Source organism: Pinus tabuliformis, chromosome X (assembly GCF_031772625.1).
Source record: "Pinus tabuliformis cultivar Carrire ecotype Pingquan chromosome X, CPIR1, whole genome shotgun sequence".
Taxonomy (NCBI): Eukaryota; Viridiplantae; Streptophyta; class Pinopsida; order Pinales; family Pinaceae; genus Pinus; species Pinus tabuliformis.
Window position 1 is genome coordinate 124,216,684 of NC_142308.1, and position 15,415 is coordinate 124,232,098.

Genomic DNA, 15,415 nt, shown 5'->3' on the forward strand with positions numbered 1-15,415 from the left:
TGCCCATTGTCGGTCACCTTGATTAGTCACATGTCTGCACCTAGGTGCATGGGAGTATGGACCTGCATGGGAGTATGTCAACATTCAACACCTAATTTAATGTGCCATAGCCTCCCCTTTACTACCTCACCTGCAAAATTCAAATTCATTTCCTCCCTCGGCTTCCCTATTCTATCGTGCTCCAATCCTCATTATTGACCTATTGCATCATTTGGATATGTAGCTTGAGTTGTGTCTAGCCAGATTTGAATAGAAAGAAAGAAAGAAATTATTTTAACGTCCACGAGGCTAAAAATAGCCTATGGGACATATTGCTTCTTCATCTGCTTGATGTATTCGGCCCTTTTTCTTTGAAGCTTCACAATAAATGCTCCCAGCTTCTCGACAAACCCCTCGCTAAATAGATTATCCCATGAGCTAGCTGCCAGGATATCCGCATAACTTTCTCTGTTGTCTTTGAAGGCCTCACATTCTAAAATGAAATGTTTTTTTGTTTCCACTTTTCCGGAAGAACAAAAAATGCATACCCTTTCCTCCCACGCTTCCTTTGGCATTTTTCAGTGCCCTGTTTCACAACGGAGTTGATGAGAATTAGTCCTTAACTGAGCAATAAGAATTTTGGCTCTCCAAGAAATATTGGCCTCTATGTATGCTTTTGGTTGATTATGAGTGGGATTAAACACTTCAATATAGTAATTTTTCTTTCTTCCTAGCTCCTTATCCCAAGTACGTTTGTGAAACTTTTCCATAACAAAAGCTTTTATCTCTTTGTTGTTTATGGGACACGCGTTCAAGCAAATACCCCATTTACTAAACCATTTGTTATTTTGCTACATCCAAGTTTTTTTGCTCTTGCACAATCTATCATTAAAGACAACCTTAGGCCATCTACCCTCTTCCATTTGCTCAATTTTTTTTAAATACCTTATGACTCACACCATAGCAATTGCTTCAATAGGAGCAGTCCCTGTTTCACTTAACAAGATATCATAAGGAACTGCACTTTTAATCTTAAATTTGTTTGTAATCAAACGCTTCTGAATTTTCTCAATTTGTCTCCACTGCATGTCGGAGGTACAGCTAGCCCACAATTCACAACCATAGAGAATCACCGAAATCACTAGAAGCCCAAAAAGAGTTTGAGTAGTCTTCCAATCCCATAACTCTGCCTCTCTACACCTATTTTGAAAAGCATAAAATGTTTTCCAACCCCCCAAAGTTCTTTTCTGTATACAACCATTCTAGCTTAGATTTTTGTTGAAGTAAATCCCGAGGTATTTGTAATCCGCAACTTCTTCCAGAATGTTGCCTTCAAAGTAGAACTTATGCTAGTTATGCTTTCTTTTCTTAGAGAAGACCACTACTTTCGTTTTGTTGATATTGACTTGCATCCCCACACTTCTACAAAAATGCTCAAGGGATAGTAAGTGCTCTTGCAAACCAAGAGCCGATTTAGCAATCAGAATAAGGTCATCTGCATACAAAAGAAGCCTTATAACAAACTTGCACAAATAGATACCATCACCCCCTTGTGAATTTAACCACTCCTCAAGCTTGTCGATATATAAACCAAAAAGGGTAGGAAACAGTGGGCAACCTTGCTTGACCCCGATATCTCTTCTAAAACTTTCAGAAATACCTGCTGAAGTTCTAATTTTGACTTTCACATCTTCATACAGCCTATGCACAGCTGCTCTCAAATATTTAGGAACCCCAACTTCCTCCATTCTCTGCCAAAGTTTATTCCTAGGAACCGAGTCAAACGCTTTTCTGAAATCAACAAAACAACAAAAGACTTCTTCCTTTTTCTCCCAAACCTTTTCAATGATGTGCCTTAAAGTTATGCAATGATCAACTGTGGAATGTTTAGGTCTAAAACCTGCTTGCCCTTTAGCACGCTTATCTTTTTCTTCCGCCCACTTGCTAATTTTGTTTTCTAGCATGCTTCCAAATAGCTTTGCAAACAAAGGGTTTATCATGATGGTCCAATAATTGGAGGGATTATTGACGTCACCACTCTTGAAAAGAGGTATTGCCAGACTAGTTGACCAAGTTGTGGCGAGCCCTTGTTGTATGATGTTGTTGAAGATTTTTGTAATGTGAGGTGCAAGAATCTTTGAGCCCCACTTTAGATATTCTGCTTGGAGTTCAGCTAAGTCTTTTGCTTTTCCAACACCCAACTTCTTGATACCCATCTCTACCTCTTGTATCGTGAAGAGTTCAATATCAGTGTTGACCAAGGAGGGAGGGTCAACCTTGGGAACCTGCTCATAGAGTTGTATTGCATCGTCAAACCATTTAGAAGCTGTAATATTATTTCCAATTTGTATCTTTTTCGGTTGGAGCTCCTTCCAAAATAATTTGGGATTATTTTTTCCAAGGAAGATTAGTTCTTCCCTCCTTGAAACCATGAAATCAACCTTTTTCTTGCTTAATAACTGCTTGTACGATTTGCGCTTTATGTTATCCTTGTTTGACTCTTTCCACATTCTCCTTGCCTTTTTGCACTCCTCGTCAAACCAAGCATTAACCAGAAAGCAATTTGTTTCAGCCTTCTTAATATCTATGGGAAAGTCCTCACACTTAACGCTCGAAAGCCCTCACACTTAGCACTCGACCCTCACCTCTATCGAAGAAAACTAGATACGATAGAGGTCTCCACATTTTAACTGTTGACAAATTCAGGGTGTATTTCCTTTTGTTTTATGTTTCAACCTATCTTTTGCCTCTAAAAAGGCATATACTTATTTATGGGAAAGGTTGGAACTCACTCCATCCATTACATATACATATCTATAACCTAAATATTAAGCTCTAGTATACGGCTTTGCACAAGAGAGAGCTCACTGGTTCAAACATAAAAGACCCGATTGTGGAAAAGGTTAAAGCTCGCTACATCTATCGAAGGATCAGAGAGAGAGAGCAACGAAAGTTTTAGATGTCAGATAGATTAGAAATGAGTCTGTTATTAACTTTTAATTTGAAAAGAGTGAGAAAGGGTTCCAATAGCAAATGAACTTTAGGATGTTGCTTGTAAGTTTTCCTTCTATCTTTTTTGTTTCGTTCTTTTAATGAAAAATTTAGTCACAAGTTCAATGTGATAAGATCAGGAAATATGACTAATATGATATGATCCGACAATTTTCAGATCAGAAAATATGAATAATTGATACAATCAGAAAATTTTCAGATCAGGAAATAGGACTGTAAATAACAAGGCATAGCAGAGGACTGGAGATCAGAAAATATGATTGTATATAACAAGGCATAACAGAGGGTTGGAGCATAGTAGAACAGGGAAGCCAAGGGACGAAAAGGAGTTTGAATTTCACGGGAAAGTTTGTGGAGTGGAGGCCGCAACGCATTAACTCAAGCACTAGAGGTCCGCTTACTCCCATGTAGACGCAAACAACCGACCAAGGTGTGTACGTCGGGCCATGTAAGGAAACAGTGTACCGAAATGTAAGGAAACGGGTCACCAGATAAGTTGATGGGAAATGGCTCGCTAGAGGACAGTTGAGTTGAACATCGAGGCATCCAACAAGAATTTCTGTCCTTTTTTTGTTTCAAGTATTTCTGTTGTATTTTTGTCAAGTTTTTTTTGTTTTTTTTCAAGTAATTCTACCGGTAAATCACATTCTACTAATTTGGTGGTATTTTTTCAAATAATTCTACTGATAAAAGCGTTTTGCACCATCAAATATGGTTTATCATCGGTACTTCATCACCCGTACTTAGATGAAATCCAACCCAACCCAGTTATATTATATAACTTAACGGTTATATACTATATAATATGTTATATTATATACGATAGAGATACAAAACCCCGTTATTATCTACTATACATCCCAGTTATTATATATATAGATGCAAAACTATATACTATATAATATATTATATACCGTAGAGATGCAAAACTATATACTATATAATATATTATATTATATACCGTAGAGATGCAAAACCCAGTTATTATTTATTATATATTATATAATGTAGAGATGCAAAAAGCAGTTATACAAAAGACGGTTATTATATACTGTAGAGATGCAAAACGACCCATCTCTCCAGCGCTTTAAAAATGTTAGATTAGCCATTCTCTTAGAAACCTTTTGCCTTGTTTAGCCGTGTTCGTTCAAATTGATGCAAAACCCAGTTATTATATACTATATAATGCAGAGATGCAAAATGCAGTTATTATATACTGTAGAGATACAAATCTCTACAAAACCCAGTTATTATATACTATATAATGTGTTCTCTCGAGTAGTTGGGATGGTTTAATGGTTACCTCTCCACCTGGGTTCCAGTTTGATGACGTGATATGTTGTATATGTCTGATGTATGTACCGTGCCGCATGACAATATTCTATGTTATATATGTCTGACGTGATATGTTGTATATGTCTGATGTATGTACCGTGCCGCATGACAATATTCTATGTTATATATGTCTGATGTAAGTACCGCTCCGTGAATTAAGCAGGAGGCGGGCTTCTTCTAGGGTTTCGCACCCCTTTTGAAAAAATGTGTTATATTATTATATACCTTAGAGATGCAAAACCCAGTTATTATATATTATATAATGTAGAGATGCAAAACGTAGTTATATGTTGTTTATTTTGTAATTAATAGATCATTCAATGCATAATTGCAAGCACAAATGAGAAGGTCGTAGTCTACTGTGTTTTCAAATTTGTCCGGAAAACCAGGGAAATTTCAGCATGATTTTCCTAATATCATGCAGAAATGCAGAAACTTTTGGAAGCTTGAGTTATAGCAGTCAAGCTTCAAAATTTTGGGTGGCCCAGCGATTTTGATTTTGGGTGGCCCAGGGATTTTGATGGTGCTGAATCCATTTCCACTATCAAAAACATGATTCAAATACTCCTGCTAGATTTATTTATTTTTTAAAAAACCATATTCCAACGATTTTTTGCCGTCAATTTCAAGTTACAGCTGTCAAGCTTCAAAATTTTGGGTGCCCCAGGGTTTTTGATTTTTTGATGGTGCTGAATCCATTTCCACCATCAAAAACACTATTCAAATACTCCTGTCAGATTTTTTGAAAAAAAAAAGTCAGAGTCCAGCGATTTTTTGCCATTCATGCAAATTTGAAGCGTTACTTGCCGCCTCGGTAGACAACACCAATGAGAAGTTGGAATTTGCGATAATCCAACAATACATAATCACATCTAAATCTATAATGTGAAACATATCTAAAGCATAAATATCCTGGTGGCCTCAATAGGTAGAATTACGACAACGGATGGAAATAAGAAACAAGAAGAAAGAACTCAACCTATCTGTTGTATAAATTATCTATGCGAAGAGCTCTTAGTTGTTGGACAATGGCTCCCCTTTGCCAATAATTATTCACTAATTATTGAGTCAAGCGTCATGTAATATGTTAAATACAGCAACCATCATCGTCTTCATCTTCCCAGTTTTCAAAGATGGATACCCTCCCATATACAAGTAATAATATTACCATCAATTAGTGTCAACATTTACCTTACATATTCTCTTTAAACCCTAGTTTCAAAAAACCTATAGCAGGAATGATAATTCCAACCTGTCATAAGATACTTGTAGTCTAGTTTTAGAGCTGCAATAGAACTGCCAAAAAAATTGCAACCAGAGGTGTAGCACCTGTTCCAGAAATCGATTTCACTCCATATACTCCCTCACAACTTGTGCGTATATCTATGTCTTGCTTCACTAATTGTTTAAATGCAGTTATGAGAAATTCTTTTAACAGTTGATAACTATCGTCTCAACAGTGTTTTCATTTTACTCGAGTCCATCTCTTTGGCCATTTTGTTTTGAACTTTGCATTTTCCACAGAAGTATGAGGACACTCGGATATGCATAATTACTCCATTTGCAGATTGAATTTTAAATTACTTTTAAGCCACGAAAACTCAGAAAAGATTCCCTTTAGAGAAGAGTAAAATAAAATATACAATGCCATTTTAGAGAACAGATCTAGAACAGTATTGAGCAAAACGATAATGCATACGCAAATGTACATGTCAGTATCCAAACCAGGCTAAACAAAAGACACGAGATGACATACCACAAGTATTGCCCATAATACAACCACTAAACATTTTCAATTACGTAAGAGTTCAAAGCCACATTTCAGAGGCCAATACATCTCAAAACTAGAATCTGAGTTTTCCCTAATGACAAATACGAAGGACAGAACAAAAAGTGCAATAATCTGTCTGATATTAATTTATGTTAAAGATGCACTGTCAATTCCTCCAGTAACTACAGTTACAAATGAAAGAGATTCAATACTCAAATTAGCTAAGAAGAAACCATCACACAGGATCATAGGATTTTAAGTTGTGTAATAACAGAGATTCTTGAAATAAAAGGACAAAAGAAACAATAGGACAGACCCCTGACAATTCTTTTTTGTCTATGAGAGGCCTAAATACTACCATACAGAAAACACTATCAAAATGCAGATCCCAATTATTGATAGTACCAAGGATTTAAGACTGACAAATCCAAAGCCCAGATTTTACTTGGTTTTGAGCTAACAGTGATAACCTCTACAGTAATTCAGAAAAAATAGCCACAGAATGGGATAAAATAATATACCACTTTGCTGAAGCAATAAACACAGGAATTGTTCTCAAACTTTAACAGCATAATCTGACCCTTAACAAGTTAGAAACATGTCAATGCTTTTGAGCAGTCTTTACAAGATTGCTCCCTATCTTGCTCCACTAGTTCTCTCCCCCTGCCATTCTTCCAAATGAACCAATTCATGTATGTATCATGTCCACTCTTCAATTAAGTTTAAATATCAACTTTCTACCTTGCTTCACATGCAACCCAGGTAAATCACTCTTAATGATAGAAACCACTTTAGCAATTTTTTACTTAGGTGAAATACTCACATTGACTTGATTAATGTTTGCTCTGCGTATTGCTTGCCCTAACTCTGCTAAGAAGTCCACAACAGAGGGCTGTCAAGCAACACACCATACCACATTATTAAAGTCCAAAGTGAAACCTCTAATGCTAGAACAATTTTTGCACACCATATGTTGTTACGTAAAACAAAGGAGGAATACAATTTCAAGCTTCTGAAAGGTCAAGCCGAGCATGGAAGTTAAATAGAGGGCATAATTGTATGGTGCCGAAACTAAAATTTCCCAAACAAATTTCTTCCTGACATGCATAACATCCAAGTCATTGATACAACACAGACAGGAATTTATGAAAAAGAGATGACTGCCATATCACTGCCAACTACCAAGAGCTAACCAATCTTCTTGTCATCGTAAGCATTGATCGCAATATGCATAGAGATAGGAAAGAATGTCTCTAGGCAAAGATAAACATTCTAAGCAAACCGATGCACAAGACAAAACAATGCATAGCATGGAAACAAAAGAACACAAGATACTCTCAATAGACCACCAAATGTAGTCTTTATAGAATTTAATCTCCCATATTGAGCAACAGAGAACAAGAATATCCAACACCCTTTACCTGATAAGCAAGCTTTGAAGAGCCCCAGGCTGATCCTCCTCCAGAGCTTGAGTAAACAACTGCCCTCTCTGGATTAAGAAGGAGAAATTTTTGTAAGGTCAAAATATTTTCTTTCAATTAGTTCCACTCCCCAAATGTTCCTTACCAGCCTACAGAAAAAAAGATAATGCCACTTATTTTTCATTTCATGACATTTGCTAAACATACATGGACCTAAATATCAAGGAACTAAAAGAATCAAAACATTTTCACCAGACAGTAGCTAAAAATCAAGGCTGCTAGTTTTTGTAATACCACATATATTTCATCTAAAGAGTTCTTGTTAAATCTTTCGATGAATCTTATGAGCGGTGAACTATTCATTATTCTACATGTTCTACTGGGAAGGACAATATAGACTTCAATAACAAATTTATTTAATATGATTTTCTTATATAGTTGACCTTTTGGTTATTATAAACCCGTCTACCAACCCAAAAGATGGTAATCCACATTGTAAGAGGACTGTGTTTTTATGAGTTATTTGACTTGTGCAATGTGCCAGAATGAAAGGGGACGTGCAGGGGGTTCAACTTCTGTCAAATGGGGAGTTAAAAGAAACTATTTGAGCGTGGAGCTGCATATAAGTACTTGGTTTCCAAAAGAAATTGACATTTAATTATAGAATGTCAATTACTGGTCCACCGATGTGGGTTCAACTTCTGTCAAATGGGGAGTTAAAAGAAACTATTTGAGCGTGGAGCTACTTATAAGTACTTGGTTTCCAAATGAAATTGACATTTTATTATAGAATGTCAATTACTGGTCCACCGATGTCATTTTGGTTTCAGTTATTGCACTGCTCTTCAGCTATGTTTCTCAAGCTCATTGTTGCTGCCATCTTTTCTGACTATTCTGTTTTTGAGTAATGTGACTTGGCTAATGTAAGGTTGGATTTGTATTCTCTTGACTTGATCAGTCTTGTCTGGAGGGTCATACTCATTTAAACTGCACCTAAGGCACATTAGTTTGTAAAGCATATAGAATGGGCATAATAATGTTCTCTGAATTGCATTTTTCAACTAAATGTTCTCTGAATTGTCCCATTTTTCAACTAACCCACCAAAATTGTCAAGTCAGCCCTCGTTGGGAACAAGTCGCCCTGGGCCTCCAAGAGCCACCCATTCGACCTCCTAGGCAGATATATATATGGGACAGTTCGATCACTTTGAAGGACACTCAATAATCATCGTCATACATATCTTCTACACCTAACTTATGAAGAAAAGGACGAACAAGAAGGGAAGGAAGAGCTCGCACATGTAGAAGATTTTTTGTGTAAAATTGGCAACTAGGGTCAAATTCCACTTTGGACAGCTCATTTGATGGAGATAATTATTGCATTGAATTCCTCTCTTTGGGAGGACCAAAATCGACCTAAAGATCACTAAATAATTTGAACAAGGAGAAATGCATTTTTGAAGTGATGACTTGGATGACATTGTACGGCCCAATACGCTCAATTGTTTCAAGTAATGCTTCTGCAATGTTGATGGCGGTCTTGAATTTCTTTGAGTAATCATGTGCAGTTAGAAAGATGGGACCACTAACAGACACAGCAAGAACACTTATCAATGGCTTTCCTTTTACATTTGTCCATCCATCAGATACAATGGACACCCCATGGTCAGTCCAAGAACTTGTCATTCTATTCAAAGAATATGATATTTTTGCTTTTTCATGATCAAGGCCAATGGTTCTTGCCTTGTCATACCCAGGGCTCTTGTATCCTTTAGGGGCATCATTTATGGCAGAAACCATTTCGTGCCAATAAGGTGAGCGAAGAACATTGAATGGTATCCCACATGCATAGAGAAACCTGTAAACCTTTGAATCCACATCATTCCTACACCCCTCATCAAGGAAATCTGATATGGTTCTACGCCTTAAAGATGATGACCCTGTGCCTCCATATCCACTACCTTGGGAGGATGCTGAAGGAGTTCTTTGTGATTGTGAGCTTGGTTCAAAGAAACCCCTTGATTTTTTTTATTTGTATTGGGCTTCCTCCTCTTCCCTTATCTATTTGGCTCTATCCACTGCTGGCACCGCTGTACAAGTTTTGATTCCTATTTGTTTGTCTCCATCCCATGGCCTTTTCCCACAGAGGTGTCTTCTAGCACGGGTGTATGAACCTGTGTAATCAGTGTTGCAATGGGGGCAATGAAATTTAGTGGTTCCACCCCCTCCCTGTTTCAGCCCTGTTAACATATTTCCACAATGGGGTTTGGTCTTGTTTAGTTTTTTGAGGGTCATGTTCACCCTCCTCCAACTCCTCCTCACTGGGGTTTTCACCAATTCGACTTTCTCCAACTTCTTCATCCCCCTCTTCAGTTTGGCCCTTCCGTTTCCTACTCTCCAGCACCATAATAACCATAAAAGGGACCAAGAAGTGGAAAATGCCAAGAAATATAGCCAGGTCCATGGTGTTTGATGTTTGTAGGGTTTTGATTCTTGAATCTGCAAATTAATTTAATTTATAGGGATTAATTAATTTAATTTATTAATTTAATTTAAATTAATGATTTTTAAACTCAATAAACTAAATTAAATTAACTAAATTACTACCTAATTAAATTAAACTAACTAAATTACTAAGTTACTTACCTCTGCAGGCTTGCTCCTCGGTCCTCGGCACTTGCTCCTCGCTTCTCTTTGCTCCTTTGCTCTTGCTCTCCAACAAAATCAACTCAATGAAGTGATAATGAAGTTTTTTTAGGCCCATTGGGCTTTTAAAACAATTTTTTTTTTAAATTTAATTTTTTTTTAGGTCCGTGGATTTTTTTTTCCGCCGGATCACTCCCGGGGCCGCTCGAAATGCTCCCGGAGCGATTTTTTAATGCCCAGGAGCAATCGGGAGTGATCGCTCCCGGGCTTCAAAATTCGCTCCGGGAGCGACGGAGTGACCGCTCCCTACAGCGCTCCCGAAAATGGCAGGGAGCGCAAATTTTTTTTCTGGAGCGCGCTCCCGAGCCGCTCCCGCCCGGAGTGGGTTCGGGGGGGGGGGCACTCCCCCGCAACTATGGACAAGTATCAATGGCTTCTACATCCTACTTCAAATCTGAGGACAAGCTCAATGACAAATCTAACTATCATGCATGGAAGATGACTTTGGACCTAACTTTGGAAGAGCATCAAATATTGAAGTACATGCAGGGAAAAATGATGGAGCCTCCTTCAAACACACCTGCTGTTGCGAAAACAAAGTATAAAAAAGGTGAGGTCAAAGCAAAGAAAGTTTTGATTGACTCCATTCAAAAGCATTTGGTCGCCTATATTTTTTATTTGGGAACATCTAAGGAGATGTATGATAAACTAGTTGGAATGTTCAAAGGGAACAATGCAAATCAAATCCTATTTCTCAAAACCAAGTGAAAGGGCATCCAGATGGACAAAGGGGAGTCTATCCAATCCTACTTCATGAGAATAACACAAATCAAGAATGACTTGCTATCTATTGGAGAAGTTATTGCCCACAGGGAGCTCACTCTCATTGCACTTGAAGGTCTTTCAAGACCTTGGGATACCTGAAGGTCTTTCACCACTATTCTCAACAATGACAGGATACTTGATTTTGATGAGTTATTGGATAGATGCACTCAAGAGGAGACAAAGATAATGGAGAGAGATAAGCCCTCCAATGGAAATGAACCTACTGCCTTCTCCGCTCATGCAAAAAGGAAGAATAATGTTGGTCCAAGGAAACAGGGTCAAGGATTCAGGAAGGGATTCAAGGAAGAAAGAAAAGGAAGGCGCTACAATTGAAACAGGGTCAGCCACTATGCCAGAGAGTGTCCTCATAAGAATAATTCTCCAAGGGATGATGATAATAAAAACCACAACAATTTCAAAAGCAATGGAAATCAAAGGAACAACGGGTTCAACAACAAAGGAAAGAGGAATGCTCCCTCTGCTCGAAATGGAAATGGTCGACCTCCCAAGAGGGCGAGGAATGCCAGGTATGATGAAAGTAATGTTGTAGAAAAACAAGATGAATTCTATCTTATTTCCGCCCTATCTACTACCTCTCCTCTGCATGCATTGGAAAATGCCTTGTGTACTAGAAAATGCTCCCATTGCATCTGCTGCCATTTGCAACCTGAAAAGTTGAAATTATTGAAAGCTGGCCAACTTCTCACGTATTGTAACTCTCTTTTGTTGAGGGTGTTTGATTCCATATAGCAAAATGGTTTTTTGGGTTGAAGAAAATTCAACCATTGCTTTTGATGGGCACATATCGGTTGCACTTCCCCTCTCATTGATAGGCTCACTTTGCCCAATTGTTTGCACATGGATTTAAATTGCAAAGTCATTATGCTGTCATTATTTGAATGACTCATTTTGGGTTTAAGGCAATATGTGCTTTTGTTTTTGCTGCAGCTTCCAATAACTTGTGCTGTTGAGTATATTGTTTTATTTTTGCTAGTTTTTTCTTCTTGTAAACTCTTCTAAACGAAAAAATAAAATCTAGAAAAAAACTAAAAAATTAACTTTTGCTCACTGCCCAATACCAAAACTTAAATTGGAATTTGAAGATAGTCAGCCCCAAGCTTAATAGTAACTGTCATACAAACATTCGAGCTAAAAAAAAAGTAAAGAATGATGTGTTCCTCCAAAATATTCACTAAAAGTTTTTTTGTTGGAACTTGAATGCACTTGGAAGTTGGAATATATTGGAGAAAATTGTTATTCACTCTTTTCTGCTTTTGAAAGCTTGCTGTCCACAACATCAGTCTTGGCCCCACAACCTTTTTGGTTTGTTATTGACAGTGAGTTGTTAGTGAAATAAATCAAGCGAGGGTTTGGTCGACTTAAATAGGTGAGAATAGGGTTTAGCAGGGTTCTACCAATTTTTTCTTCATTTAGGAGAAAGAATATATATATATATATATATATATATTTCTGAATTTTAATTACCTTTTATGGTTTTTGATGTTTGTAGTTCATTTTTAAGGGCAGAAGTGTCCAAGAGTATCCTGTGTTATTGGGTGGGAGTGCCTAATGCTTGGGAACATTGCCATCAAGTATCAGGGATGTACTGTTTCAGCAGCTGATGTTTGTATTAGCTTGCCTAGCGTATTTAGTGTTGGAAAATTCTAAGTGGCAGCTTATTATATCAATTTTTCTTAACCTTAATATTTGCTTGTGAACTTAGTTAATCTTCTTGTGTTATTTATTTAGATCTTTTCATCAAACAAATATCAAGAACACAAATAGTAGCAACAAAGGTCACAGAAATTAGGCTCTCAGCTAGGGAAAAACCTGGAAAACTCCTCTTCTTATAGCATCTGTTTTCAGTGAGACAACAAAGACCCAAACCCTAAGCCAAGTCCTTCTCCAAGTACCACGTCAGCCCTTCCAACAAGTCCTTTCTTGATCTAGCACTAGCCAGCTTCAAACTACAGCTTCGACCTCCCAGCTTCAGTACTGCTCCTTCGACCTGCAACTTCAGCCTTGTAGCAGCTGCATAAACCCTAATTCAACTTGCTCTTGAGACCTTCCTTGAGAAAGACAACTCTTCCCAATGTCAATGAGGTGAAGATAGAGTATTCTTCCTTCCAGCAACAAGAGATTGCACTTCATCCTACTGTAACTCGGATCTGCAATTTCGTCCTCCTTTGTAGCTGCAGAGACCTTAGACTTTCGCACGTGAGAGAGAGAGATAGACCAAAAACAAGTCTTCTTCTTCTCCTAGACCTTCACTCTTCTTGTCTTCTTGTTTCCCAGCTATAGATTGAACTTTTTCCTTGAGATCAAACTTCTTGGCGAGTGAGTGCCAAATGACGTCGAATTGCTCGTTTATATAGCCTTTCTTAGGGGTTGAATTCCCTCCTTTAGGCCGACTTGTACTTTTGGAGTTTCCAGGACTTTGTAGACTCAAAAATAATTCTTTTTCCAATTACATTTTTCCCGGAAGGGTCTTATAAACATGATGTTGACTCCTTTGACTCGTGACAATAAATCTTAAGACCTAACAAACCCTAGAAGCATGAAGAACATGCTTTTACCTAGAAGACCATCAATAAGAAGCATGAAATCCATGCTTTAATAATAATAACTTTTTCTTTTCTTCTTTTGTTTGTTACATAGGATACATGTCGAAATGAGTACAACAACAATTATGAAGACTGAAATTAGTTACATTTCCAACATTTAGGATGATAGGAAATGTCCTTGAAGATTCTTCCTTGCTTAGGGAGCATGGGGGAAGTGTCCTCAAATATTCCCCCATGCTTAGGGAGTATGGGGGAATGCATCCTTGATGAATATTGATAAAATCCGTTCTTATTGTAACACATACATTAGCTAAGACTCAAAATAGGTCTGAGCAAGGTTGACCAAGTGAACAACAATCTACTTATTTTCAAGTGGTTTCTTAGATTGATAATTAAAATTTCTTTATGTTATTTCTTAACAAAATGATTGGGTCTTATTTGGATTGACTCGGTGTTTGAAGCGAGTTATTGTTATGGACTGAGTTTTTGTTATTATGCCCACTCAGCAGAGACCTTCAATGAAAACGGGATTGTAGTGATGTACTATGTAGTTGTTGAAGGAAGCATTTTCAACTAGGTTGATATCCTCTCTCTCCTTGAAGGACAACATCAAACAAGCTCAAAATCCAAAGGAAGGACAACAACCTCAGTTCTTCATGGCCTCCTACCTCTTGGATATTGTCTATGGAAAACATGCGTTCTCTGCAACGATATAGAAATGGACAGTTCAAAAGGAGCCAATTCACATCTATTACAAAGTCCTTTGGGAGTCTCACTACATCTAGGCATATACCAAAATGTGCTAGGACTTCTTGATCCCACTCTCTGAAAACTTGTTCAATGTAACTACTCCTTGCATGTTTGAATTAGCCAAGAAGGTGATGTCCACAATTGGTGATTGGTTTGTTTATCAGAATGGCTCATATCTTAGATTCTTTGGAGCAACCAAGTCTTTTCATCTACTACCCAAGTTTGTAATCAATGAAGTGATCTTATAGGAAATAACATATTAGGTATGCATAGGGGTAGGTGGAGCACTATCATAGGACAAGAAGGCTCCTTGTCCATGTTACTGCACAAACTAGCAGGCGTCCTAGGAGGGGATCCCATAGAGTGACTATTAGGTTTAGGGCAACAATGGAGCGATAACCCACTGTCACCTTAGCTAAGGCTCCCTGCTCTTTACGACTTTCATCGATGGGAGGAGTCCCGGTATGTGAGGAATCACTAGAATATATATAGTCAATGATAAGATAAGGAAGTGATTCCTAAGCCCATTCACAAGAGAGACTCGATTGAATGGGTTGCTTGCATTAGAAGCAAGGTGATCGGCTCTCTAGGAAGGGCTAAGAGGGTTTATCAAGATAGGGTTTGGGAGTATGCTTTGTTAAGGACGCCCCTAGTCTCAAAATGCCTTTTGAATACTTGGCTTCTAAGTGATCTTTGTGGAATTGGAGTCAACAAGTTGTGGGACCACGAAGGGCCAAGTGGACCCGAAATTAGGTCAGGGATATGGAGTTGATCAGCAAAGGATGTACTTGAACTAACTAGGGAAAGGAAGGGGATCAAAGAAATAATTTTCTTTTCATGATTTGATGCTATGATCCTAATGAAGTCACTAGCTAATGGGAAACCAAGGGCAAGAATTGATCTTCGAGCTAGGGCTTGAAATATCTTAAGATCCCACTATGGGAATTTCGTGAAATTTGGAGGGATCCTTGAGGACACACGAGCACACATGTGGGCAAGAGATCAAATTCTTTCGATGGTGAAATCATGAGAAAAGTGATGCCCTAGGTGACCCATGGATGCTAGACCTAGAAAAAGAGGGGAAGGTGAGAGGAATTTTCTTTGAAAATGAT

At 37.9% G+C, this 15,415-nt stretch overlaps 1 protein-coding gene across 6 annotated transcripts in view; it reads right to left on the reverse strand.

Annotated features, from left to right (window-relative positions):
- Positions 1–6,220: 6,220 nt before the first annotated feature.
- LOC149138746 (uncharacterized) overlaps positions 6,221–15,415 on the reverse strand; it is a 142,564-nt gene continuing 133,369 nt past the window's right edge. Inside the window, exons 5-7 of one of the 6 annotated variants that reach the window (XM_089448374.1) lie at positions 7,519–7,586; positions 6,921–6,989; positions 6,221–6,807 (exon numbers count right to left, since the gene is read on the reverse strand). In XM_089448374.1, coding sequence (XP_089304500.1) covers positions 6,688–6,807; positions 6,921–6,989; positions 7,519–7,586 — 257 coding nt within the window. In that variant the 3' untranslated portion in view covers positions 6,221–6,687. The remainder of the gene's footprint in view (positions 6,808–6,920; positions 6,990–7,518; positions 7,587–15,415) is intronic. The other 5 variants (XM_089448375.1, XM_089448376.1, XM_089448377.1 and 2 more) reach the window with 5 other exon arrangements.